This window comes from Chaetura pelagica, unplaced genomic scaffold (genome assembly GCF_000747805.2).
Source record: "Chaetura pelagica isolate M959 unplaced genomic scaffold, ChaPel_1.0 scaffold328, whole genome shotgun sequence".
Classification (NCBI taxonomy): domain Eukaryota; kingdom Metazoa; phylum Chordata; class Aves; order Apodiformes; family Apodidae; genus Chaetura; species Chaetura pelagica.
Genome location: NW_009954216.1, coordinates 112,389 through 138,641, shown reverse-complemented (window position 1 = coordinate 138,641; position 26,253 = coordinate 112,389). Strand labels below are relative to the sequence as shown.

Genomic DNA, 26,253 nt, shown 5'->3' with positions numbered 1-26,253 from the left:
TTTTTTTTTTTTTTTTTTTTTCTTTCCCCTGTGGCTTCAGTGTTTTTCTGGGAAGGAAAAGCCAGCACGAAATAACTGTGGAAAACTGGTCCCTGGGCCAGCTGCCAAGACATCACATGGGGATTTGCTTTCGTTTGTGCCCTGAGGCTTTGGGGAAAAAAAAAGACCCTCAAATTTTTCTATTTATTGTGTTAAAGAGAAGAAGGATTGGAGAGGTGCAAAATGTTGGTATCTTTTGGGATTCAGGTACTAGCAACTAAAATGGTCACGTTTCCCTTTCCTGTCTCTTTCCTTGAGCTGCTAATACATTGGAGATGGTGCAGTTTCTATATAAAAAATGTTTGGCCAGTATGAAAAACATTTGCAGTCTAACTACTGGTTTCCAGTGCTTTCTGCTGTGGAAAATCAGGCCAATTTTTTTTGAGAAAAAAATCCACTTGTTATGAGACACCTGAGAAAAGGGGGGAAGCAAGAGCAGTGTAGCAGTAGCAAAAGGTTTTCATGACAATTGAAAATAAGCTATGTAATACTTCACTCTGAAATTGGAATGGGGTTTGGAAAGTAATAAATTGCTGGTAGCAATTCTTAGTTTAATGACACGCTGTGTCATGGTATCATTTTTACTCTAATTTTAGGAACTGTATCACCTGTCTGTTTCTCTATCAAAACCATGACAACCACTGTTTCATATATCCAGAAAGCAGTAGTACTAGATCTCTTAGGAGATCCACTATTTTAAAATGGGCAGGACTACTTTTGATTATATGTGGGGAAACTGACCTGACCTTTTTAATCTATGCTTGTCAACCTTAAATTAGGTATCCAAATCCATATTCAGGAGTCCTACCTCTTTGTAGCATGTGTATAGTTCAGTTATATAAAGCAGCTCAGTTTTTCCCAGTGCTAAAGAGATTTTCATCCATTATGCTTACTGGTGAATCACAGGTATAAAAAGGTAGGTAAGGAGGCACATTAATGGTTATTAAATCCATTCCTCTGGCCCATGACAGGTGTAAGTGTGCTATTTTCTTCCTAACAAATACTTTATTAAGCCATTTTTAAAGACCTTTAAGGATGATATTTTCTCTAGACAGTCCATTTCAGTGCTTGACTCTGAGGTCCTCATCACACTGCATCTTTTGCCAACCCCACCCTTTCAAATTCAGTGGGCCTAAACAGAAGTAATCTTTTTTTTTCCATCTAAAGTTGATTCTGATAATTGTAAAAAATTTATTCAGTGTCTCTGTAATAAAGAATCATTGCATATAGAAAATAATCACAACTCTGAAAGAGCAAACCAAATCAAAATGAATAAATAACTCATTAGGGGATTCAGTCTTAATTCTGTCATCATCTTCATTGAAACCTTATGTAGGCATGTAGCTTTTCCTGTGAAATATTTTGATACCTCATCAATAATGAGTTATAAAATTATCTGTCTTTGCTGTGTAGCCCAGCGTGATAAACAGAAGAATGAGGTGGACCATCACGAATGTTTCTTCTGGCTGGAAGCAGTCTTTTTGCCCAACAGATTTTTCCATCCATTTCTTTCCCCTAATGGGATGTATTTTTAGTGATTAATTGCAATCTAAAATGCGTTAAATGTAAAGAAAATCCAAAACCTGAAGATTAATAGAAGTGTTGATATTCTACTTTACCCTTGTTGTTCTGAAAACCTGGCTGCATCTCAAAAGCAGTTCTCTTTGCCCTGAGCAAGCATTTACATCAACAGAACACAAGCTCTGTTATCCCAGTTACTGTTACCTAGTATAGCTTTATAACATAACATGACATAATCTAATAAAAAATAATGTTACTTGTCAGAAAGAGTATCAAATACGATTGCTAAGATCAGGTGTTTGGCACACATTTAGACTGCTAATATGCACTTAGGAATCGTATGACTGTTTAACAGATGGTATATTTGCTAACTTCAGTCTTTCTGCAGAGATCTATAAATAAATTATCACCTAGTTCCTACATAATTCCTTCCCTTCTTTGTCTTTATCTCACTTTATGAACAATGAGTTCCCTCACACTGCCTTGCTCTCAGCTGTGAATTTTAACAAAAAAACCCAGCTTTTTTTCCAGCACTGTGCATGTTGCCAAATTACTATTGGTACAGTGCAATTAATCAGTTGGATGTGCTAATGAGGCCATGCAGACTAAGCAAAATGCTCAGGTGAGCAAGTGATTCTTCACAGTGAAGAGTGAAAAAATATGGACTCAGCTGTGTGTGACAAGAAGTCATCATCTTTGGCTGGGAATATGTGCAGACCTAAGCAAGATAGGTATGTGCTTAGAAGAAGCAAAATGTGGCATTTTGTGGAAGCTGAATTAGAGAATGATGGGGCTTTCTCTGGTGAAAGTGATGAAGAAGTTTTCAGCTCCTTACTAGGTATGAAGTGGGGAGCAGGGAGAAGGAATGGGCTAGAGGATTTTTTCAGCTCTTGTAAGTCAATAATATCCCACTGAAGTGTAGGAAATTATTCTAATTTATTGCCTAATGGATGTGGTTTGCAAGTCTTGAATGTAGATCTTCAGTTACACTAGAAAGAGAAGCTGGGAAGAGAAACATTTTGGGTTGAGGAGGACTATTGGTGTGGCTTTGAGTACAGAGCTGCCCCTGAGAGAAGGCAAGCCAGCCCTCACTGGTGGGTGAGGTGTTTGCTTGAAGTGATGATCTGTGGTAGTAAGAGCAAGTACAACTGATATACACAAATATATCCTGCTTAAGTGCTTGTGTTAATAGCTTAACTAGTAATTTTCTTTAGTGTTTTAAAGCACTGACGTAATTGCTGATTGAGTCATGAGTATATATCTGCTAATTCATCACCACCACCCACACCCAGGCACTGGTTTCATTTTAATATAAAAAGTGTATTAAAAATGTTAGTGGTAGGTTTAGCTTGCAGAACAGACTGTGAAGACATGGACAATTTTCCTGAGATTAGTGAACTACTTAAATATGTCTGATAGGAACAGGAACCTAATCATAAGTAGCAACTCATTCATTCGAGTTTCTCAGTCATGTGTTTGAAATTCCTTGGATCCACCTCAGGGATGGTTGTAACCCTTCCAAACCAAGCCATCTTAAGAACAAACATAAGACATCTCTGTATTTCTAAATGGTAAACAAGAAAACTGGGGACTTAATATATGAAATTGTTACAGACAATTAGAGAAAGTCCAATATATCACCTTGCATAATTACTAACAGTTCATCTGAATTAATGTAATTTCATGCTTTCTTGAACTTTTGATTTTTTTTTCATAAATGTTTTGTCTTTATATAATCCCAAATATTATAGTTGTAATTACTTATCACTTAAATGTGCAATAAATGTTAAGGCATTAGTAGTAAGACCACTTGACAAATCAGCTATGTTCCTGAGGACAAATCAATATTTTTTTTCACATTTCCATGTGGCTGTGTCAAATTGTGATCTATCACATCTGTTCCAGTTTCTTCTGTTTCTCTTATCGGCTCTGATGTATTGCAACATGGTGAGGGAAACTGGATGTGATGTATCACAAGAGAAATTCTCTCGCAGGCAAATGGGATTAAAATTGCAACATCAGCAGGTGAGGTTTGTTTGTTTGGGGATTTTTTTATTTAAAAAAAACCAACAACATGATTTGCTAAAAGCATTTCTAACACCTGTGTTAGGAGCTGACAATTAATTACCTTCACTTGCCTGTGACTGTAATGAATGAGGGTCCCATTGCTAAATGTGGGTCTGAATTCAATGCCTGATTCATAGAAATCAGGTCTGTTACAGCTGCACATAGAAAAATGGGGCTTATTGGGTCTTTTAAATGATTTCATTCTGGGAGATCCCATACTTCTCCAGATCTTGGGTGGGATTTTTTTCTTTCACATGCAGGAAGTTGCAAATTTTTGTTGATCTAAAACACTTTTGCTCTACAGACTGTGCCTGTTGCCAAAAGGTTGTCATCATCCATACAGAGCACTGCAGAGGACAACCTGCACATCTAGCCATGTCTCTTGCTTCTCCTCAGTATTGTTGTACTGGATCACCTCGTACAGAAGGATGGTACCAACCTTTTGCAGCTTGGTTACCAGTAGGCTGTGTCAAGGAAGTATCTTTCTCCAGATATCTCCCAAAGAACAGGCTAATCTCATTTCCTACAACTTTCACAGGAAAGTAAACTCTTCTGTCAGCTTCAGAACTGTAGTAAGCTTGCTAAGCAAACACTGTGATAGTTCCTTTGTCTTGATAATAGTGTCAACACATTAATCTTTTCCCTTTACCATCTAACCTCAATTTTTTTAAATGCTCTAATTGATTTTCTATGAATACAATTCTGAGATTTAGAGCAGTGTTATCTCTAATTAAGGTGTCTGAAAGCTGCTTAGTGTTTCCCATTTCCTGATTTGTAAATACTTGCCTTTTCCACTAAACACCTGCAGAGTTCTTCTGCTCCTTCCCTTTGTCTCTGTATGTGTGTCTCTGCCTTGTCAGTGTTGTAATATCACAGAATCTTTAGAACTTGAAGCTGCTTCAGCCAGGATGAGCCTGGACAATATCTCAGTGTCTTTTCTTACCAGGACAGGTTAAAAATCAACTGTAATTCTCACTTTTGTTTTAGTTCCACCTGAAGAAGGTCGCCAGGAGAGCCCTGCTGCAGCTCTGGCCCCAAAGCCCTGCCCTGACAGAGCCGTCTGCCAACCTGAGAGGGAAAAGCACCATCACGAGTCTTGTCCTTCTCCAAAGCTGCATAATCAGCCAAGGACCTTCATCAGTGCTGCTTTATTTAGTTAAATAGCTTTGGAGATTCTAAGGGGAGAGGAGCTGTAATTTACACATTAGGATGCACACAGGCCCCAGGTCTTCAATTCAGCTTAAATGGTATGAATAGCCAATCCAGACACTAATTTTCAAGGTGGGGAACAATAATTTCTGCCACAGCCTGATTGTCTTTTTCAATTAAAGAGTGAAAATGCCCTTTACAAAGTAATATCAGGCTTCTCTAGAGGAAAAAATGAAGGTCACAAATTAAACAGGAAGAGGAGGGTGATGGGGAGGAGATCTTCAGCTGACTTGTTGTTTTTTTTTCTTCATGCACCAAGAAACCCAGTGCAAAGAAACATCTGCCATGAAGCTGTAATGCTGGTCTACAGCTGGGGTTTGTTATTTTTTTTCCCTATTTTACAGAGTTAGCAGCATAAAATATTAAAGCAATCTTCTGAACCAAGCACAGGACTTGCACCCAGCAGTAAGTGCTGATGCAGCCTTAGGGCTCTAAATCCCATCTGCAGGCCAGAGGCATATTTGAGGATCTGACCCTCTCAAAGGGAGAGGGATGTAAGAAATCTATTTTTAATATTTTATATTCTTGAACAGTTTTCTCACTTGTCACAGGAGGGTTCATTTGTCACCTGTCATCACAGAGTCAGTCACTTTGCCATCTGCATGGGTTTTCTCCAGATTGGAGTGCACTTAAAAACAGATTTCTTTCCCCAGTCTAAATCTCAAGGGCCAGATTTCTGCCTGCCAGAACTGTGCTGGTTTGACTGACTTACACCGGACATGGCCCTGGCCTCTGTGTCAAACTACCTCTAGGCAGGGCTGTTAACTCTTATCCAGAACTGCCTGACTTCCTTTCTCTTTGCCTGTGCTCCTCCAGAGACCTGGTTTCCCAGGGTGTGTGAGATGGTTCAGGAGCTTGTCCCTTCCCTTAGACCTTGACCTTGCTGGCAGCAGCAGCCACATCCCGTGTTCTGTAGAGAGTGTCCAGGTGAATATGAGTCTTTAAGTGGAATTTTAGGTGGGCTATATGTTATTAGTTGTTTCAGTTCTCTAAGTAATGTTTAGAAATGAAGATAGACAGGTTGGTACATTCCCCATTCCAGATGTCAATTGTCTATTGGGAAAAGCTCTGCCTGTGACCTTATTTCTTCACTCCACGGGAAGTACCAATGACACAGACAGACTGTTCCTCCTTTTTAAACATTAGTTACAGAATAGAGAAGTTTATCTTGTACCTTAAAATCTTTGTGTTGGACAAAATCAACCTTCATTGCAGAGTAACTAGTTAATTAATTTAATTATTTTGATTCAAAAAAGCCAGTCATTTGTTCCAAAGAATTTTAATTCAGGTGGGTTGGTTTTTTTTTGTCATGAAGAAGCTCATGTGGACATTATGGATACTTCATTCAGTGATTTATTGGAATCTAAGTCATGATGTCTGCAATGAAAGTAGAGCAGATAAAAAGAAAATTACCCACACTGCAAATATAGACTGGTTTTATCCTTCAGAAATATTAAATTTTATCAATCAACATCTAGCACCTCTGGCACATGGAGGTGTTTTGTAACCTACCATATCTCAATCACATATATTGCTTTTCCAATACAACTTGCAATGGGCTGATTTAGGATAAACACTTTCATAGGAACTACAGAATAGTAAATAATAAATCATTAAAAGATAATCTTTGAATACTTACGTATTTCCTGTAACTGCTTTATCTCACTAGCTCCCTGCCTGTAAGGCTCCTTAAAATATCTCTCTAATGTTTGTTTCCATTTCATAGATAAAGAATTCTTGAACAAGAGGAGTGAAAGCTTCCTTTTTGTAATAAAAGTTCAAGAAACGAACCTAATGGAATAAAACAGCTTTAACAGTGTCCTGATGCAGTATAGTCTTGAACCACGGTAGTTAGATACTCTGAGGGAGATGTTTAAAGCCATTTGAGAGAGAGAAAAAATAGAACTTGAGTCCGTGATGCTACTTGCTCTGCTATGACATTAAATAAAAGAGGAATGTGTCCACCATCAGCTGCAGTTCATGTGTTTAAAAAGAGAGGAGGTCATGACTGCACTTGGTGTTGATGGACAGTAGATGGGCTTGAGAACACAAAGTGGGCTCAAACCTTTAGGGAATGATGGAGAATGCAAAGCCCCCTTGTTATGTAGACATAACCTTATCTTCTGGGTTTAAGATTTCAAGCTGTTCTTTCTGTCTTTGAGAGTCTCTGGATATTTCCATAATCTATTCTTGTATTATCTGAGCTTTAAAATAGAAATGCTGTTATCACCCTGTCTTGTCCTGTCAGCCAGAAGGTGAAGCCCTTCGAGGCTTCCTGCTTCATTGCTGTTGAATGGTAGTTGCTGGCTCCTGCTTTTCCTTGAGCATGTGTATGCACAGACCTTTGCCAAGAAATAAATACTGGAAAGCTCAACAGAGATTATGACAAGCTGGTTGTAGTGAGGTCTGGCAGGATTTTTGGTCTTTGAATAAATAGGCTGGGTCTCTTATAGTCTGTTCCCTGAAAATGCGCTTCTGAAAGTAGCCTTGAAGGAAACAGTGCCCCACTTCAGAGTGACTAGGACAGCGTATGGAGCACTTGCAGCAATGCGTGTCAAGTTCTCACTATGTTTTTCCTAGTTTTGTGTAGAAGCATCATTAAGAAATGTAATAAATAAATGCCTGAGGCTCCTGCATCTTCTCCATGGAGACCATCTATTAAGCGAAGACCTTGATGTAGACTGGTATGATAGGGAACTGCTGCAGAGAGTGTTGGAGCATTGGCACAGTGTGTTCATAGCAATCAGAGCTGATCAATGAAAGTTCAGTTTCTTTTTACTCCAGAGTTTTGACAGAATACATTCTTAATTTCCAATGATTAACCTGAACTCTCAGTGTATTTCCTGTAACTCTATTCAGAAGTTTTCACTCCACCTACCTAAACACAAGGAGAGGTAGATCCTGCTACTGGAGCTATACTGGATTCTTTAACTGTGGTTAGAAGTGCAAAAGGCAGTTTGGAGCTGTAAGCCTTTTTAGTGACCTAAGGAGAGGTGACAGTGTTATTTCCATCCTCCAGACAGGATTGATCTGCAGGTAGTGTTGCTACTGTGGGTTGTCACCTGCTCACAAGAAGTGGCAGATTGTGAGGGGTTGCCACAACCATCAGAATGGCTGAGCAGAGCCTGGGAAGGACACTGGTTTATGTCTGATTCTCCACAAACCTGCAAGCTGAGATACATTCCTGCATTATGCCTAAGGAAGCTCTTTGAAAAACAGAGAGGTAGGCTTGATGCATTACCTCACATGAATAGGTTATAAAATGATGTGAATAGAGGCAAGCCTGTGACTTCACCTCAGATGTGCCTCCAGAGGATAAGGGAATGTAGCAAATGTTGTACAACTTTGGGAATGTATCTTTGATGATGACCTGCTTTTGCCTCTGGAAAGCTGAGCTCTTCTACCTTTGCTCTTCAATTATCAGTTGGCCACCCCTGGGTGCCTGCAGAACCCTAAACTGAGAAGCAGAGACCTCCTTTTGAAAAAGAGAAGTTGCAGTGTTCATTCTTTCACCATAAGCTGCTAGACAGCCTGATCAGTATGCCAGTCCTTGCATGCAGTGATGAATTAACAACCAGTTTAAAGACCCAGAGAGCTTTACTCAAGGTGGTAGTTACAACATCTAGCACACCTTTTAATCAAATATAATTGTTACAGGGGAATTTCTGGACATACACAGTACCACAATACAACCAGTCCAGAAGTGTATAAGCCATTTAGATTAAAATTCATGCGTGTCCAGACTTTGCAAATTCAGACTATCTGATCCAAGTGTATTGATTTTTTCATTTTCTGTTTCAAAGCCTATCCTACAAGTAAAAAGGGTTATGACAATTTGAGGCATGCTGTATTGCTTTGTGATGTTTGTGTAATTTGTGTGCAGCCAAAGGTAAATAACATGATGAAGTAATCAAATGAAAAGTAGGCTTTTCATGCTAGCTGAGCATCTCACAGTCACTCTTAACAGAGCTTTGAAAATGTTCATACTGTCATGATCCAGCAAAGATGAAACAGACTTGATTGCTTTTCATATGTTACCCCTGAAACAGTTAAACATTGATGATGGGCTATTATTTGGACTATTATTTTATGTTCCAGAATGGAAGAACTCTGTCCAGGAGGAATTATTGCTGTTTGAATTTGTTATTTCAGTGAAACTGTGTTGTCTTTTCTCTATCTGACTAAAAGCACGTGAGAACACTTGGGAGCTGCAGGTTTTATTCCCAGTGCTCCAGCACTATCACTCTCATTCAGGCTGCCATGAGCACCTACCTCCTCCTTGTCCAAGTGGAGGGAGGATGTGCATGTTTAGAACAATTCTATTGAGAATGAGCACCCAGCAAAGCCCTTGAGCACCCCTTTGAAAAATGTGAGTGTTAATATAGTTGCAGCCCAAAAATGCTAAGGGAAAATCCTTCCTTGGTCTGTAGCACTGGGGGAAACATTCAGATGTGTGGCCTAATGTCCTCACTATGTCTGCTCCTGTGAGGTTCAGGATAAAAAGATCATTTTTTCTCAGAATTCATGATTAATAGTGGGGGTCTGAGGTCTGAGAAACCTGCAGTCACTTCAACTGTCTGTCACCAATGGTAGAACAGTTTGAGAATCTCATTTAATATCCCTAGACAACTAGATGTTCTCTGGTGTTCATGCTCTGGAGAGTTATGAGTTAGGTTCACGCTTTATTATTGTTCATGATGGAGTAGTTTTTTTTCCCCCTAGTTTGTTTAATTGCACTTCTTGTTTCTCATATTTATCTGTTAATGTCTCCTTTATAGACTTGTATACTAAAAGAATTAGTAACAGACCTAGACAGATTGTTTACTAGTTATGGAGATTTCCCTCAAGGCCAGTTGTTTATATACTGTTACTTTTACTTAAAACTGATGAAATAATTAAAACAAATTCCCATGTGCCTGGAACAGAGTTCCAGTTGAGGCCATACTTAAGCACTTCTCTATATCAGGTCTTTTGCTTGTCTTTTTTAAGGCGTGAAATGCAATTTCAATGCTCTTCAGTAATAAAAATAGATGTTTTGCAAAGCACATTATTAATATGCATGTGAATGTATCTTGACAGCTCAGAACAGAAGAAACTCCAGTTTTACTGATCAAAATACCTCTTTAAACCTGGATGTTCTTTTTCTTTTGTGAGTTTTGAAGGTGAGTGTGATCCTGCTCTCTCTGGCTCAGAAGCAGTAGCTGCTGTGTTTGTGCCTGGTCAGGCTGTGTAGTGTCCCTTGGAGGTGGCTCTGCTGGTGGCAGAGCTGGAGTAGCTGCTGGATCTGCTCCAATGTGCATGCTAGAGAAGCAAAACCTGTGACATCTGGGAAGCTTGTGCTCAAGGATCTTCGTTTTGGTTTGGAAACAGAGTTGTGTAAAACCTGAAGGGAAACCTTCCAGGTCCCCACCTGTTTCTTCAAGCTGACTCTCTTGACTTGTTCATAGAGATGAATACCCCACGGAGTTATTTTTCACTTTCCCTTTATGTAGAGTTGGAGCAGCTGCTGATGACCTTGTGTTGGGTGTTGGTGCTGAACATGGACAGCAGGGAAGCTCAAGGCTCAAACCTGCATGAGGATTCCTGTGTCTGGGACAGACTGGCTGCACAAGTTGGCTTCTAACACTGGTTCTTTTCAACCAGGCTGAAGATCCAGATCAGCAGCTTCAGCTCTTGCAAAACACACGTTGGCTTTTCCAGATGTTCTTGTTGGGTAGCAAGGGACACGCAGGGTTTATAGGAGCTTTCAACTTTATTTATGACAGAACAAACCTCCAACGGGAAGTACGAACAACACGGGGTTGCCATCCTGTGTATCCAAAAGTGCTTTTATGTGCTCTTGCTCTGCTCTCTCTCACTGTTGCTGCCTCTCATTTTCAGCCTGTAGCTTTAATAATCTATGCCACTTCCTTCTATGCAATATTTCTCCCACAGCTTCCATTTGACAGATCTGGTTTTAATGGAGGATAAGCATGGAACTCCAGCTGAATCTGAAGACGTATTTCTAATCTTGTACTGCATTTATTTTACTATTCAGGGAGCTCACTGTCTTGAACAGAGGAAAAGGTATTTTTCACGTGCTAAGTTGAGATTTACAATAGGTTTCCATAGGTCTCATTAATTCAAACTCAGTTACCTTGTAGTAAAAAGACAAATATGCATAAACCCTGTTACTTGGATAACAGGCTAGATTCAATTATTTATCTCTGTGATTGCAACAATATGCCAGTCAGCCCAATTCAGGGAAGAGTCCCATTTTGTTAGGTAGTGAATGAAATAGTTGTAATATCAACATGCCTGCCTGCCTGGATTTTAAGATGTAGCCTGAAGTATTGGTTGAAAGAAAATAAGTAAATAGCATGGCAAGAGGAAAAGAAGAAATAAGAAAATGTTAACTGTGAAATAACAGTTTCAAGGTAATATGTTCCACAAGTCTCATCAGGTCATTAGAAGATTTTCCATATGCTGTTTTTTTTGTTGTTGTTGTTTTTTTTTTCTATTGTAAGACAAGTTAAAACTCACAGTTTCTTAGTGATGCTGCTAGGTTGAAGCATTTTACTCTGTTTGTGTTTGCAGATGTAAACGACAAGCTTCAAGTTGTCTGTCCTCTCTCCTGTCTATGGGAAAGGATGTAAATGCCTGTCAGTGCTAATGAAAAAGTAGTGTACTTACTGAATGGGAAATATATCTACCATTGTATGGTTGCTGTTAAAAGGATTAAAGCAGGATGGTGGCTGTGGATTTGTGTGTTGCTGTGGACAAAGGAGATGTGACCTTGTTGTGACCTGCTCCCCACACTAACTTTGGGAAGTGCCTTTGTGGGAGCATGAAGCCCCAGTGAACGAGCTGCTTAATATTTAATCCATTTGGGCTGTTGTATGTTGGCATGAGACTTGGAGCTATTTGGGAGTAAAATGCTTCAGAAGGAGCCCTTCACCAGCACAGAGTGTCAAAGGAGTGGTGCTTAACAGTTGACAATGCTTAATGCCATCAGAGAATCTATTTTCGGCCTTCGTTAGGGAATATTCCTTTTCTTTAGGTCTTTTCCCAGCTCCATTCCTTGCCTATCCTGATTCCTTGGGGACTAGGAGTCCACTGACAGTTTTGAGGTTGCCATCGTTCATGCTTCTTTCTAAAATGGGCTTTGTTTTTTCACTAAACAATTTTCATCTCCAGATCTTAAAGCCATGCAGGAAGGCTGGCTTGCAGAGATGTCTCAGAAAAAGTGGGAAAATAATGAATCAAAAATTTTGTTCCTGTTAGACAAGCTCTTGGGAATCAAGCTCTTTGAGAAATTCAGGGTAAAACATTATTAAATGAGATACTAGTGATACACTGTTTGATCAGCTCTGCTAAAAAGAGAGTCTGTGAACCATCCTGACCTCTAATGTCTCCTTTGTATAACCCCTGTGACATGAGATTTGCTATGAGAAATGGAACAGGGTTAATAATTAATACGTTTGCTGGTGTCTGAAATAGCGACACAAGGTTGGCTTTAGACAATGTTTTATTAATGAGGTTTGAAAACAATTGCTTTCTCCCAGCAGCAGACAGCTCAGACCTTTATACTGAAGAAAAAGGAATGGAGGTAACATCTGTGGGGTTTTTTTGTTGTTGTTTTGGGTTTTGTATTTTTATTTTTATTGTTGCTGTTGTTTCCCCCACAGGGCATTAACTAAACTCAGAAGTTGTGAAGCAGTGGAATGGGGAGCAAGCCTGAAGTTAATTTTAAATCATCTCAAAGCAGCATATGTGCTGTACCCAACCCAACTGGGACAGGGAACAATTCAGAGCCTTGCTCATCATTTTGCACCCTGTGTAAGGAAAAGTGTTTCTTACTGTGTTAATGTAACAAAATGTCAGTGTGGCAATGAGGGCTACACTGTTTTTTGGTTCAATTAGACCTCATTAGGGTGTAGAAAATAGCCTGACTTTTTGCACCACCCCTCCCCAATTGTAACTCCCTGCAATACAGCAGAGAAAGCATTGTCCTAAAAAGTGAACACACCTTTATTAAGTGAAAATAATTGTACTCATCTTCCTTGACCTTTCTGAAAGTTATTCTTGTTTCTGAGGGCTGGCAGCCATCAGATGTCTGGTTTTGTTATTAATATTTACTGGGAAGTATTTTTTTTTTTTTAAGAATAAGCCCTGCTGAAGTAAGCCAAACCTTTTGAACAAAATCATTGATGATACTTTAATTATCCAATAAATTACAGTTCATGTGCAGAATTAATCAGAAAGTAATGCTCTAATAAATATGATCTTCCCAACTTACATGCAAATTGAAGCTTTGCCTTCCTGCTCAGAATTGTTCCAAGTGAATTTGTGGCCAAACACTGGTATGTTCCAATATCCTGTTTTTTATGTGGGTTATTGATTGCCAAGCTGCCTCCAACCAACCTGTAGTGATAACTCATGGTAAGATCAATATCTGTGCCATTTTGCTTCCACCTTTGAGGGGAAAAAAATCAAATTATGCTTATAATTTATAGAGCCTATTCATATTTATCTTAAATAGTGTGCTGTAGCATACCTGTAATGATAAAAATGCAGTTAAATATCACAAAATTATATCATTTTTCACACAAGACTGCTTCTTATATCAATCTTAATGATACTAATAATTCTGTTATTTGAAAAATCTTTACAGCTTTTATGCTAGTCACCAGTGTTCATCCACATGTCTATTATGCTAGTCACCAGTGTTCATCCACATGTCTACAAAAAATAATTGTAACTTACACATACAAACTAAGTTACCTGTCCAGCTGGGGGTATGGTGCACACCTTGACTGCAGCCACCTTATTTTTTAAAATACCCTTGGTTCCTCATCATTAATTCGGTTACAAAAATGATTTAGAGATATAAATCAGGAAGAAATACACTTCAGAGGACAGACAAAAGCAGAAAGAGGAAGTTTTAACAGCAAGTTTGGAGACTGATAATTTAATTATGAGAATGCTGCTATTTTAAGACATTAGTTGTCCCTTTTAGTCCACTGAGTAGAAAATGGATTGTGTCTGCAACGCTGCACAGCTACTTACAAATGTCTAAATAACATTTATATTTCAAAGAAAATAAATATTATCTGGTTTAAGGAGGAAGATCTCATGGTTTTATCATCAGTCATGTAAGGGTTGAATTTTCATTGTGCACGCAAAGCTCCGGGGAAGGGTAAAGGACCTTGGTCACTGACATTGGCAAGCTTTCCACTTGCAGACTTTGGGTCACAGCATAAAAAGTGTCTATTTCTTGTTATTTGCAGAGTTGAACTTCCTGACAGCCATGGTAGTTTCCAAAGTCAGCAAACTGAAGCAAACCTGCACAATTAACTACATTCCTGGAGGATCTGACTTGCCTCTAGAGCTCAGTGCTTTATTTGTGACACACACAGACCTTTCTCTGCACCCTCAGACTGCACAGGTAAGTTGTTTTTTGGAGAAGGGTTTTCAAACTGTGCAGCGAGATGCAATTCTGTGTTCCAAGGGAAAAGTTGAGCAAGATATACAGAGGAAGCAGGGATCCTGACCTTTCAAGTGAGCACTTGCTTTTAAAGAGGAGTGATGACTGATTAAAATATGAAATCAATTGAATTCTGTGAATGAGTTCTAATAACATTAAAGAATGTATCTGGGTCTGCCAGTCAGTGCCCTTCAGGAATGCATCAACATGAAGAAGTTCAGAGGCATCAGGGAAGTGCCACTCATTCTTCCTGCCAACTGCAGCTGATTTTGGACCCTTCCGCACTTCTGCTCTATTCCTTTCTTATGTTTTGCTTTATTTGGTCTAGCTTTTTGCTGGTTTTGGGGGGTATTTTGGTTTTGTTTGGAGTTTGGGTTTTTTTTCAGAGATGGGCAGAATCTTGGCTGGTGCCCACCCATGAGCCTTGGCTGTGAAGCTGTGCTCTGGATCACTGGTGGGACTTGTGATATTTCAGGCTTTACATACGATACATGCTGCCTAAACCTTTATGTTTTCTAATATAGGATATTCTGGTATTTAGTTTGCCAGTTCTCTTTAATTTCAGAATCAATCACTGAAATAACTGCTGTCATCATTACATGGCTCCCAATTAAGCTCTGTAATTGTTTTTCAAAACAAATACAAAGTTGTTGGCTTAGTTGCCGCAAATGAATTCTTCACGGTATCCCCATAATCATTCTAATCACTACGGTACAATGATTATTAAACTTTGCATATAAATCAGGGATTCATCTCCTGGTGTGGGCTTTTTCCTAATTGATATGTTTACATCACTGAAGGAAGCAAATTAATGAATTCTTGTGATTGATAGACAATGATTGAATGACTTGGTGTGCTCTGCAGTGCACTGTCTAATACACAGAAAGATGTAAAGAGTTCAGAAGATTTGAAGATAAGCCTGTTAAGGCAGGGGTCACTGATATATTTTTCATAAACTTCTTCATGCAACCATTGGAAAATACTTCAATTAAGGAAAATACATCCTGGACCTACAGTTTCAGAATCCAAACTTGGAAAAAAAAACCAGCTATTTTCTGATTCTGAATTAATTTGTTCCCTAGGACTATAAAACATCTCAAATCATATGGATAGGTCCAAAATAAAAAAAAAAAAACAACACAAACCACCAACCAACCATGTTTTATGAATTCTTAGAACAAATTATCATATTCCATCTGCTTCAGAATCCAGCTTTTTATACAACACCAGTTGTAGAATGTTCCAAATCAATTCTTCATTAAGCTAAAGGCTTTGATCACACATATGTGGACCTTCCTCCCTTGACACCTTGATCTCAAGCACAAGGTAGTCTATTGTCTCTCTCTTTTCTTAAATTGTTGCCAGTTTGCCCTAACATTCTAATACACTCGATATTCTTCCAAGCCCCACTGGGTTATGTTAAATCTTTGATGCTGGACTTCAGACTTCCTGCCAAAGTACACTGCAGTCAAACCACTGGTATGAGGATAAACTTGAAATATATGATGATTTCCTCTTGTTTATACTACTTAATCAATACTTGTGATTTGCTATTCAAATAGTCTTCATCTCCAAGCAAATAAACATGAGAAGGAGTAGAATTTATTAATGAACACGAGTGTGTCAATAATGTGTAGTTGCAAAATTATGCAAACTGTCTTTAGGGTAATATCTTATAAAAGAATTGTGGAAAAAATAATTAATTTCTAATATTTTTTCATACTGAAAAAAATCTTGATCCAGCTAAAAATCTTCAGAGAAGATGGAAGCTCATGAAACTTTAAAAAATGGTGAAAGATGGGAGTTGTTTGCAGAATGCAGCTATTCTTAGGACTTGTTTGAGAAATGTCAGTGTGTTTCATTATGCACAATTTGACTGTTAAGCTCCATACTCAGAGGGCTCTCTGGTGTTTACACTTCCCTTATCCTCTCTGAGTAGGATTTATTCTGGGCTGTGTATCTGCTGATACCACAATCCTGACACCTCTCCCTACACCCTGAGGGGTAAGGAAAAAGAAAACTTTTGGTTTATGGTTATGGTTTCTGATAAGTGGATAATTAAGCAGGAAATTTCTGATCCCATCTGTAAGGGTACTGTGCAGTGCTATGGAATGTCAAAGTAGCTGTAACTTAAGTGGGTCCCTTTTCTATAAATAAGGGATCTGGAAAAGAGTATTGTTCCATAGGAACTATTTAGAAGGAGGAGATGTTTTCCTTCAGAAGATGTGACTTCGTCTGGAAATGATTTATGAAGGTGTGTGAATTTCAGTGAAACTACCAATGTGGGAATGTTGAAGCAGTTAAGAAATTAGTAAAAGATTCTGCTTAACTAGTATGCCAGATATTTTGGATAATCTCATGTGCAGTATTTCTGTTATCTGTTTCACTTTAGGACTGATTTAGGGTGAGTTGAATCTCCTAGAATGCTTTCTCCAACTCTACGAGTGAAAAAGCACAATATGGCTTTGTCATATTTTTTGTACCAAAGTTATGATAACTAGAAGTTTTTCCTTGTATATATCTTACCCTAACTCAAACTTTTTTCTCTGTAGATAAATGCAGACATGATTCTATTCATTATCTATTCTGCTGTTATAAAAATACGTGATTTTTAAGTCTTCATCATATTCTGGGTTTCTTATATTATTTGCATTCAACTGGAGATGTCTTGCCATCTCATCTGAGACTTGTAATTGGAAAAAAAAAAACAACCTGGCAAACCCCCCTAATATACAATATTTTCATGAAAAAAAAAAACCTGGCAAAACCCCCTAATATACAATATTTTCACGGAGGAAGAAAACAGGAAGTTTAAAAACTATTGACTGTGAAAAACAAACAGAGGTTGAAGGTATTTTTAATTCTACTTCAGTTTTGCAGCAGCCTCTACCCTGAGCCAAAGGACAGCATTTTAGTGAACAAGTACACTGTGGCAGGGTTGTCATCTGCCTTTCAAGGTTATGAACAAGATAAATATATTTTTGGGGTTACTGGGAATCATTCCACAATTTTATGCCACGATTATAAACACATCTAATGTCATTTGCAATCATTGTAGCCTTTGTGCTTCTGTTACCCTCAATTTATTTGTCTGTTACAGTTATCTTCTGTGGTACTTTGATTTGGATTGAATTTGAATCTCTTTATCTTGCCATACTGCATCATTCTAAGTTATTCTGAAATATTAAAATATTGCTATAATGAATAATGCCTGTGCTGTCCTTGGGTTTGTTATTTATTTGTTCAGTTGACTGCTCTCTGTGAAGATTATTGGGGGGGAAGATAAACCCCTCAGTACCAAACTAGCATGAAAAGGCTAGATAATGTGATTACTCTGGATACAAAATGTAAATTCAGAAAAAGTGTGATGAGTTAGAGCTGAGCACCTGAGACCAGAGAGGAAATGTCAAAACACTGCAGAAAACACTTTCTTGACAAGTTCTAGGTGATTTTGTGTTTTGTTTTGGTTTTTTTCCAGTGTGGAGGAAGTCTACCTGTTCCATTACTCAATGGAAGCCGACTGTGGAACTAGGATGTGTTCATGGATAGACTGTAAGCAGAAAAAAAGGTAAAATTCATTACTTAGGGTTGTTGATGGCAATCCCTCAATCAGGTATAACAGGAAAGCTTGAGCTTAACAATAAAATGTGGGTGTATTTTGAGACGTTATGTTTGGGAAACAGTTGAAACGATGCACCTTATGAGCAATTTTGACTGTCTAGAAAAAGGCATCATAGATAAAATGGAATTGCTGTGGTGTGAGCAATTAAAAGCTATTGAATAAATGCTGCCTAAGTATTTGGTAGGACACAATTTTCTTTTGTCTTGCATGAAGGATTTCCTTTTTTTTTTTTTTTTTCTAGACCATTATTTTCTACATTCTTTTCCAAAGAAAACAAATTGTTGTTTTCCAGATTTCCAGCTTTTCCTCTTACTAGACTCAGGTTCTAGAACCTTTGGGCAACAAACTACATTTTGTGATGAGTCCTTAGTTACTGAATAATCAAATAATTGCACGTACCAAGGTTTTGTTAAGTGAGTCTACGGAGTATTATAAGCTAGGTATCAAAGCTGTTCCTTGATGTTTCTCTAAATTAACACTATAAATATATATGTATTAAAAGTATAGAATTAGAAAAGGGTAAGGTTGTGCTTTTATTTTCCAAGCATTTATTGAAGTATGGGAAGTTTTCTTACATACAGAGGTGCAGCATTTCAGGTTCTCCATTTTTCACAGCTGTTCTGTGGATTGAGAAGGAATTTTGTATGCTCTGAAATACTTTGGGGATAGTTTCAGTGATGTGCTTTCTTTTCCTGTGTTAATTTTTTTTTAACAGAGTAGCAACAATGTTTTTTCTTCATTCCTCAAATTTACTATAGCAATGAATGCTCCTGCTGTGAGTGCTTGATATATTTTGAGGTGTTTATGACTGTGTAATAATACTGATTAAAAGACAGTTAAAAGATGTACAGTGAGACAATACTTTTCCAAAGATGACTTCACCTGTAGTATGGGAGTGGATATCCTTTAGCTGTACAGTTCAGTAGGATTTCTGGATTTGCTGAGCCCATGGAATAAGTGATGTCATATGGCTCTTGGATAAAAACAGGACCATGAAGGGTTTCTTCCCCTGTGAAAGAAAAACAATAATTTAAGATTAGACTTTGTTAGCCTGTCCTTACACATAAAAGTGTCCTTTGGTGTCCTTTGCTTTCAGTCAAAAGTTAAGGACTGATATTATACTCAGCAGAGAATCCACCTCCAGACATTTGGCTATTAAGGAGGAGATATTTCAAGTTTGATTGATAATAAAATTGCATATCCCAAGTGTTGGTGATTTATTTTTCAAGTGACAGTGACTACAATCTTCTGTGCCCCTGGCAGCTCTATGGCCGTCTCTTAAATCTCCCCACATCTACCTCACATTTGTGCTTTAGGTTGCCACTGGGATCAGGAGAGGATGAAGTTGTGGCTTTCTGTGTCTGGTGCTTCCACCTCCCTCTGAAAATATTTTTAGCACAACCCCCTCTTTCTAGGAGTAAAATTATGGTGTTTTTTTTTTCTGATTTAAGTAGTCAGACTTTTCTGTTTCAGTGGATCTAAGACAAAGAACATCCCGCAAAACTCTAGAGAGTGATGAACAAATGAAAATGTTTTTCCAGAAGCCTTTTTAAGGATGCCATCTGATAATCACAATGTTTTCCATTTATGTTAATTGAGATGCCCATTCCTGAATCTCTGTTACACTCTGGATCCTGTATGGGTGTGTAATATTGATTTTTCACTGTATACCCACTGAAACTCTTCAAGTCAGCCCAGCTGTGATAGTGGTTTACTGAGCAGCACCTGGGAGAAACAGCCTTCAAGAGAATTGGTATAAAATTCAAAGTAGCACTCAAAAGATTGATTTCTTTTATACCACAATAGCTGCTTGGCTAGACAGGTCTCATTTTAAGACTATTTCATGTTATAAAGGTGATAGCATGGGCATGCTAGCAAGAGAAAAGACATCCTCTCAGCTTAGGATATAAAATAAGTCAGGCTAGTAAAACAGCTGAGATGAGCTAGTGGTTTGAACACAAAATGTTAAACTTGGATGAACCTCACATGTGATGTGGCATAAAAGATCATAAAATGCAATAAATCATTAAGTTTCAATTTTCATAACTTTCTCATTCTGTTAAACTTTGCAGACTGTGTAAACTTAGAGCAGGCTCCAAAGATTTGATGAGTTATTGATAACCAGGAGACATGGGTGGAAATCACAGAGAATATGAAGCAAACCCAATGAAAGGAGCTGTCACTCAACGACATTCAAGACATAATATAGGGCCTTGCTGTTTACTTTTTGTGGGGATATTCAAATACCTAAAGATAAGCATGCTTTTCAGCCCTTACCTCTGTCTAGATCTTAAATTTATTTATTTTATTTATTTATTTTTTTTTATTCTTAATATTATGGTTCTTTCAGGGGTCCTTAGTCATAGAACAAAATGCTGTAGGAAAAATAAATTCACTTATATTTCCAGGCTTTCTGATCAGAAAGATTACACATCTCCCAATATTGACCTGAGACCTCAAATTATTTTTCCTTTATTTCATACTTTCAGAATCAAATTATATTAAAGTAAATCAGGACTGTTTCTCATGGTAGCCTTTGTTGATGTGGGGAGTAGGTGAGACAGTTTGTTCAGCAAGGCAGGGGGGCTCTCAGAGATGGTGGCTGAATATACTGAAATAATCTTTGTTTCCTTTCCTGATAATTTTCTATTTTTAATCCCTTGGTAAATTTTGAGGCTTCTTTTTTCATTGTTTTTACAACTGATCCCTTGAATTGTCTTGTGTTTGGTAGGAATCTTTTTTCCTTCTAGGTTAATTTACTCAGCTTGTTAGTCATTCTTGTTTCCTACCCAGAAATGTTTTTCCAAAGCATCAAAATGATCTAGAGATTATTGTTCTATTTTTTAAATCAATGTAGCTGGGTGAGCCTGAAATTAACAGTGGGGAGCTACCTGATGTACACAAAAATCCCTGTTTTAATTGATAAAAATGTAAATAATTTTGTCAACCTGGAATTAAGTTCTCAGGGTGAGTTCCAAATGGAATTTAGACTCATTTGTCATGTGCAGACTTTGCAACATGTTAGTTCTTGTAACTTCTTAATACAGCAGGCCCTTATTGTATCAAATAAGGGCATAATAGTTTACATGGATCCAAAGAGGTCCCTCACAGACATTGTCACAGTCCATCTCAAAACACACTGTCCCTAAATTTTAGTAAAAGTGGCTTCATACTGTCCTTCTGTTTTCTCTTTAATATTATTTTCTTGCAGCCTGATCTTCTACAGAGAATAACACCAAATTTGAGTGAAATGATGTGCACTTTCAGAGCCAGTGGTGTACTGTGAGTCCATCTCTTCTTTATAGAAAAGGTCAGGCTGGTCATCTCTAATTTCCTGATGCATTCTTTTGCATTTCATATACAGAATGGCCATATATTTCTCCACTATTCTCCAGATTCAATACCAGTTTCCATGATTTCTCCAGATATACATATGAGAGATTTATCTTTGTAGGACTGTTTACTTTTGTTAAGATTTAAATAGTTCAGGGGAGTTTTTTATCTATTGGAATATGAATTTGATTAAATATGTCATTTCTGGTACACAAAAGTTGTGTGCAAATCTTCAGCATGGTGCTTGAAAGCCAATATAAACTCTTGTTATCAAATGTTTTATAAGAAGCTAAAATGTATTTTTTTATGATACCAAATCAGTTTGATCTCCATAAAGACCATAATTATGCTGGTCTGAATTCAGATCTGAAATATGAAATTACTCAACATTCCTTTATTCATTATATGACACTGTTTTCAGCCAATATAGAGAATAACACAGTGCCAGTGGAAGAGGAGGAAGCCTATTTTTTTGTTAATTACTCATCAGCAGAGGATGTCACAACTTTCCTCTCATTGCATTTTGGACAAGGGTTAGTTGCATTGGGCTGCTGATGTAGGAACATAGTCCAAGAGGTTTTGGTTAGTCACAATAAATATTTAAATGCTTATGCACAGTCTCATCCAGAGAAGGAGAATGGAGCACAAATCTGGACCCCACAATTGATCAACTTAATTTCCAAGCAAATCCTGCTCCCTGGTTGCTTCTGTTGTCTGATGCTGGCTGGCTGCTCGCTTAGATCTCTCTGAGGTGTTTGCTCACCTGGCAATGCAAGCTGGCCAAGCCCCATTCTTTAGCATGTGTACAGGTAGCTTAGTAGACCAATACTGCAAACCAGCTGACTTTTTTATCCCTTTCCTACCACAAATTTTCCTTCCTATTATAAGTTCTTTGCAAAGTTGAGTCGTAATCCCTCAAAACTGCTGAGTAATCATAGAGAAATTCTGTTGGTGAAACTGTAGGTGTCCTGGAAATGTCATGCTCTGCTTGCAGGGAAAGCCCTCGTAAGGCTTCAGGTTTGTTTGTGTGAAGCAGCTCTGAGTAAGAGGATTCATGGCTCAAGGGCCAGAAATGTGTGGTGGTGTTGGTCTGAGAGCTCCAAAGCCTGCAGTGTTTGCAGCTTCTGACAACATTTCTGTTGCCATGATGTTTTATGGAGCTGCTCAGAGATAAGGAGTCCTTTGTGTCGGGTGCTGTAGAACAACCAACTAGAGGTCTGGCATTGAAGAATCCCAAGTAAGGGGTGGACTAGGGCTGTTCTCTCCTTATTTGAAGTTGTGCACTGAGTGTGGAGGGTTCACACTGTTCCCTAGGCAGGTGTGCATGTAGCATATCAGTGTTTCCTGACTGAAGATAATAAGAATAAAGAGGCCAGAAGAATGATAAAACCTGTACTCTAAAAAGCTTCTAAATGCAAAACTGCTATAATTCACATAAGCAAACCAGATAAGGAGGAATTTATCCAGGCTATTAAGTTCCAGGAAGGCTGTAAATTCCAGTAGTGAGTTTCTAATGAATCTTTCTTAATGTGCCTTAGATGGAGCCTCATATCTGATCCAAAACATTAATATGACTTTATGGGACAAAGCTGACACCTGATTAAGAGGCCTCTTTTAAATCAGCTTGATAGTAAAACACCTGTCAGTTCTAGCCAAAAGGATGGAACAGGTGAGTTAGAGACTTTCCTCCTTGTAATGACAGGATGGGTAGAAAAAAAAAAATCCAAAATCCAAATTATTTCAAAATCTGTTTGTTTTTCCTCACAGCTGAAGACATTGATAAGTTTTAATTGGAAAGGAGCTTATAGAGCCCCCAGTTTTTTAAATGCAATGAAGTCCTTCTCTGCAAATAACATTGGGGCATTCAGTGGAATCTTATCAGAAGCAGAATAGCATTATTATATTCCTTATCAAAAGCTTAGACCAGGTAGCTCAAGGACTTTAAAAGGAGCATGGCAGATGCAAAATGAGAGGTAAAGGACAAGTCACAGTTTGCTAACAGGGAAGTTAAACATTGAAACAGGAAGGCATAAACACATCAGCTCAAGGAAGCAGATACTAACACTGAAAGAGAGGATGGGAAAAGAAGAAGCAGGAAAGAGCCATGAAAGCATTCTGAAAGGAAAAACAACTTGTTTTACAGGCAGTGGGAGGCAGGCTTCCTTCTTCTCTGCCACTCAGGTCTCAATCAGAGAGTAAAGCAGGAGACATGTACAGAGAAAGGGAGATTAGAAGAGATGTTCTAGGTTTGAGCAGACAGAAGCAGCCTGAAACCTGTAGGATTTTCTCAAAGGGCCTGCAACTTTGTTGTGTTTTCTCCCTTCAGCCATGGATGTGCAGAGCTCCAGAGACATGGGGCTCCTCTTAGGTTTCAGCTTCTGTTGGAATGGCCAAATCGGGAGTAGTGAAATTCCACATTGTCCTTGTTATCAGGCACCAAAACCAGAGACACACTCAGTCAGCTCTGATGTAGAGAGAAGAGTAGGTATTGAGGAGGCACAGGGTGAAGTCCCAACCCTACTGGAGTCAGAGAAACTCTGGGGAATGAATTGAATCTTGCTGCTCAAGCACAGGTTCTGTATGCAGAGCTGGCAGTAAAATGACAGTCAACAGTGCAAGGCATCCCTTTTGTCTGGGGCACAGCAGGACAGGGAATTCTACTTAAAGATCTGAAAAATGGTGAGGGTAAGCAGATGAGAGGAGGCATAGCTGTGAGCAGCTGAGGTGGAGCCCTGCTCTGCCCCTTCTTCCCTCCTTCCCCTGTGCCTCACCCAGGGAACCACCACCTGGATTTGAGTTTGGAGATGGAACTTTCAAGATTGGAATAGTGAGGGGTCCTCCAGGCCTCATCAATGGCACAGAAATGTTACATGTATTCAATGAAAACACATCTGTATCCCCTAAATTTTAATTTTTAAAAAATTGCTCAAAATATTCCAATATTTTTACCAATACTTAGACATAACCTGTAAGATGGTGTAGGTAGGGTGATCTGAGGCTAATGGAGCAAGCAACACACTCAGGTTATGTACTAACTGCACAATTTCCTGAAGTACTTGGGTATAGAAACAAAAGTATAAAATATTACTGTAATTACTAATATAACCAGCTATTGGGATTGCAAGAATCTAGCATATAAAATTAGGGTGTAACATATCACAGGTAATAATGATGGAAGTATTATGCAAAAATAACCATGTTCTTTATTTTTGAGCCTTTTTCTACTAAGTACATGGATTGACAGATTTTGTCAAAACCTGATGCTTCAGACATTTTTAACAGTTCTGTTATGATAACAAGTATTGCTTCCACATTTTGACCTAACTTTCTGTGAATTTAATTGGGTATCAGTGAATTTATTACCCTTCTGCATTTTGGTCTAACAGATAAACACATTCTAATGCCAAAATAATTGATGATAGATCTCTAAATGCCAAAGTGTGGTATTTCTCCTTATATCATACTTGTTATAACAATCAAACTCTTACTTCAGATTTACATGGTACTAGCTGCATTCAATCCAATATCTAAATATTCCCTAAAGATTCCAGACCAGAAGTTAAAGCTACAGTGAGGGAAAATTGCTCATAATTGATGCATTCTGGATGGCATTCAATGGAACTTGACTAATTTACACTGGTGGCTGCAGATGAACACAGATTTATGAACAGTTCTTTGGGGAGATCCATGTAAGGGTATGAGAGCCTGAATAGCTATTGCTGTATTTATAACCCCAATGTGTGAACTGTATGAATAATGTAGTATTTTATTAAGAAATTGAAACACGTGGATAGCAGTGCTAGAATTACTGACCGTGCCTGACTACTTTGGCTTCATGGAAGGATTTTCTGAGGACTTGTGCAAGATGTAGACAAGATAAAGGAAGCCTTTTCATTTGTGCAGGTGGTTTGTTTTATGTGATGAGCTCGGTCGTGTCCTTCAGACACAGAACTATTGTGGAACAGACATCTAATTACTGAGAAAAATGTTCACAATGATGTTAGAGGCATGTGTCTTTATGATGCATAGTAAGCCTGATGTGCACTCTTCTCAATGAAATTTCATTAGTTTTTGTGTTACTAGGCAAGATGAATAAATAATAATGAACCTTTTCCAATCTACTGCACAAGCATTTTGTTCAGTGTAATTTCAGTTATAAGTGAGACCTAGACTCAATGACAGATACTGTTTGGTGCATTGTACTGTTGTAATATTCATTTGGCACTGTTGCCAAACTGACTGAAGGCTTAATTCAATAATTTACAAGACAGGAAAAGATAACAGCTATATCATTTAACATCCTGCCAGTTAAATAAATTCAGCACTTTGTTTCTCTGTAACTTTTTTTTTTGGTGCAAAATACAACTGTGCTTTACTGCCTTAGGAGGATGGTGGCTAATTGAGCTCAGATAATTTTTGCTGCTGCTGGTGTTAATCAGCTCTGGGTTTTTGTGTGGTGACTCCAAAACACTGTTGCTTGCTGCTCTGGAGAAAGGGATACAGAGTGGAACACTGACTTGGATAAGCATATAGCAACATGGCAAGCTACAATGCAGCTTCTACTAAAAATGGGTAATTAAAAAGAGATTTGTGAAAATTTCTACCAGTCTTTAATCTCCATTTCAGACTCATTTTGTTAAGCATCTCACCTTGCTTCCATCCTCCTCCATTGCCTCCTTCCTAGAGATCCTTATTTCTCCCTTTTTCTAGGTTAGAAAAAACTGAGTGATTTCAAGGAGTTAGGCTGAAATGTGTTATTCATCTCCCCCTGCTCACAACCAACCAGAGGTATCTGGGACAACTAAGCCTTTTAATTTTAGGCAAATCTTTACCCACTTTCATAGAACCACTGCTCCTGCCCCATGGCAGAAAGACTTGTGGAATCTGTTGGGAAAAGACTGATCAAATGCAACTGAATTTCTTAGGACACCTTTTTTCCCCTAGTATGACTGCAATTTCAGTATAGAAAATATGCAGCAGCCTGATGAATGCTTAG

The 26,253-nt window shown here is 38.3% G+C and overlaps 1 protein-coding gene across 1 annotated transcript in view; it reads right to left on the bottom strand.

Annotated features, from left to right (window-relative positions):
• Positions 1-18,925, bottom strand: part of CNTN6 (contactin 6) — an 83,523-nt gene extending 64,598 nt beyond the window's left edge. Inside the window, exons 1-2 of the mRNA XM_010003367.1 lie at positions 18,807-18,925; positions 13,115-13,290 (exon numbers count right to left, since the gene is read on the bottom strand). Of these exons, the coding sequence (XP_010001669.1) occupies positions 13,115-13,290; positions 18,807-18,874 (244 nt within the window). The 5' untranslated portion in view covers positions 18,875-18,925. The remainder of the gene's footprint in view (positions 1-13,114; positions 13,291-18,806) is intronic.
• Between the last annotated feature and the right edge of the window lie 7,328 nt (positions 18,926-26,253).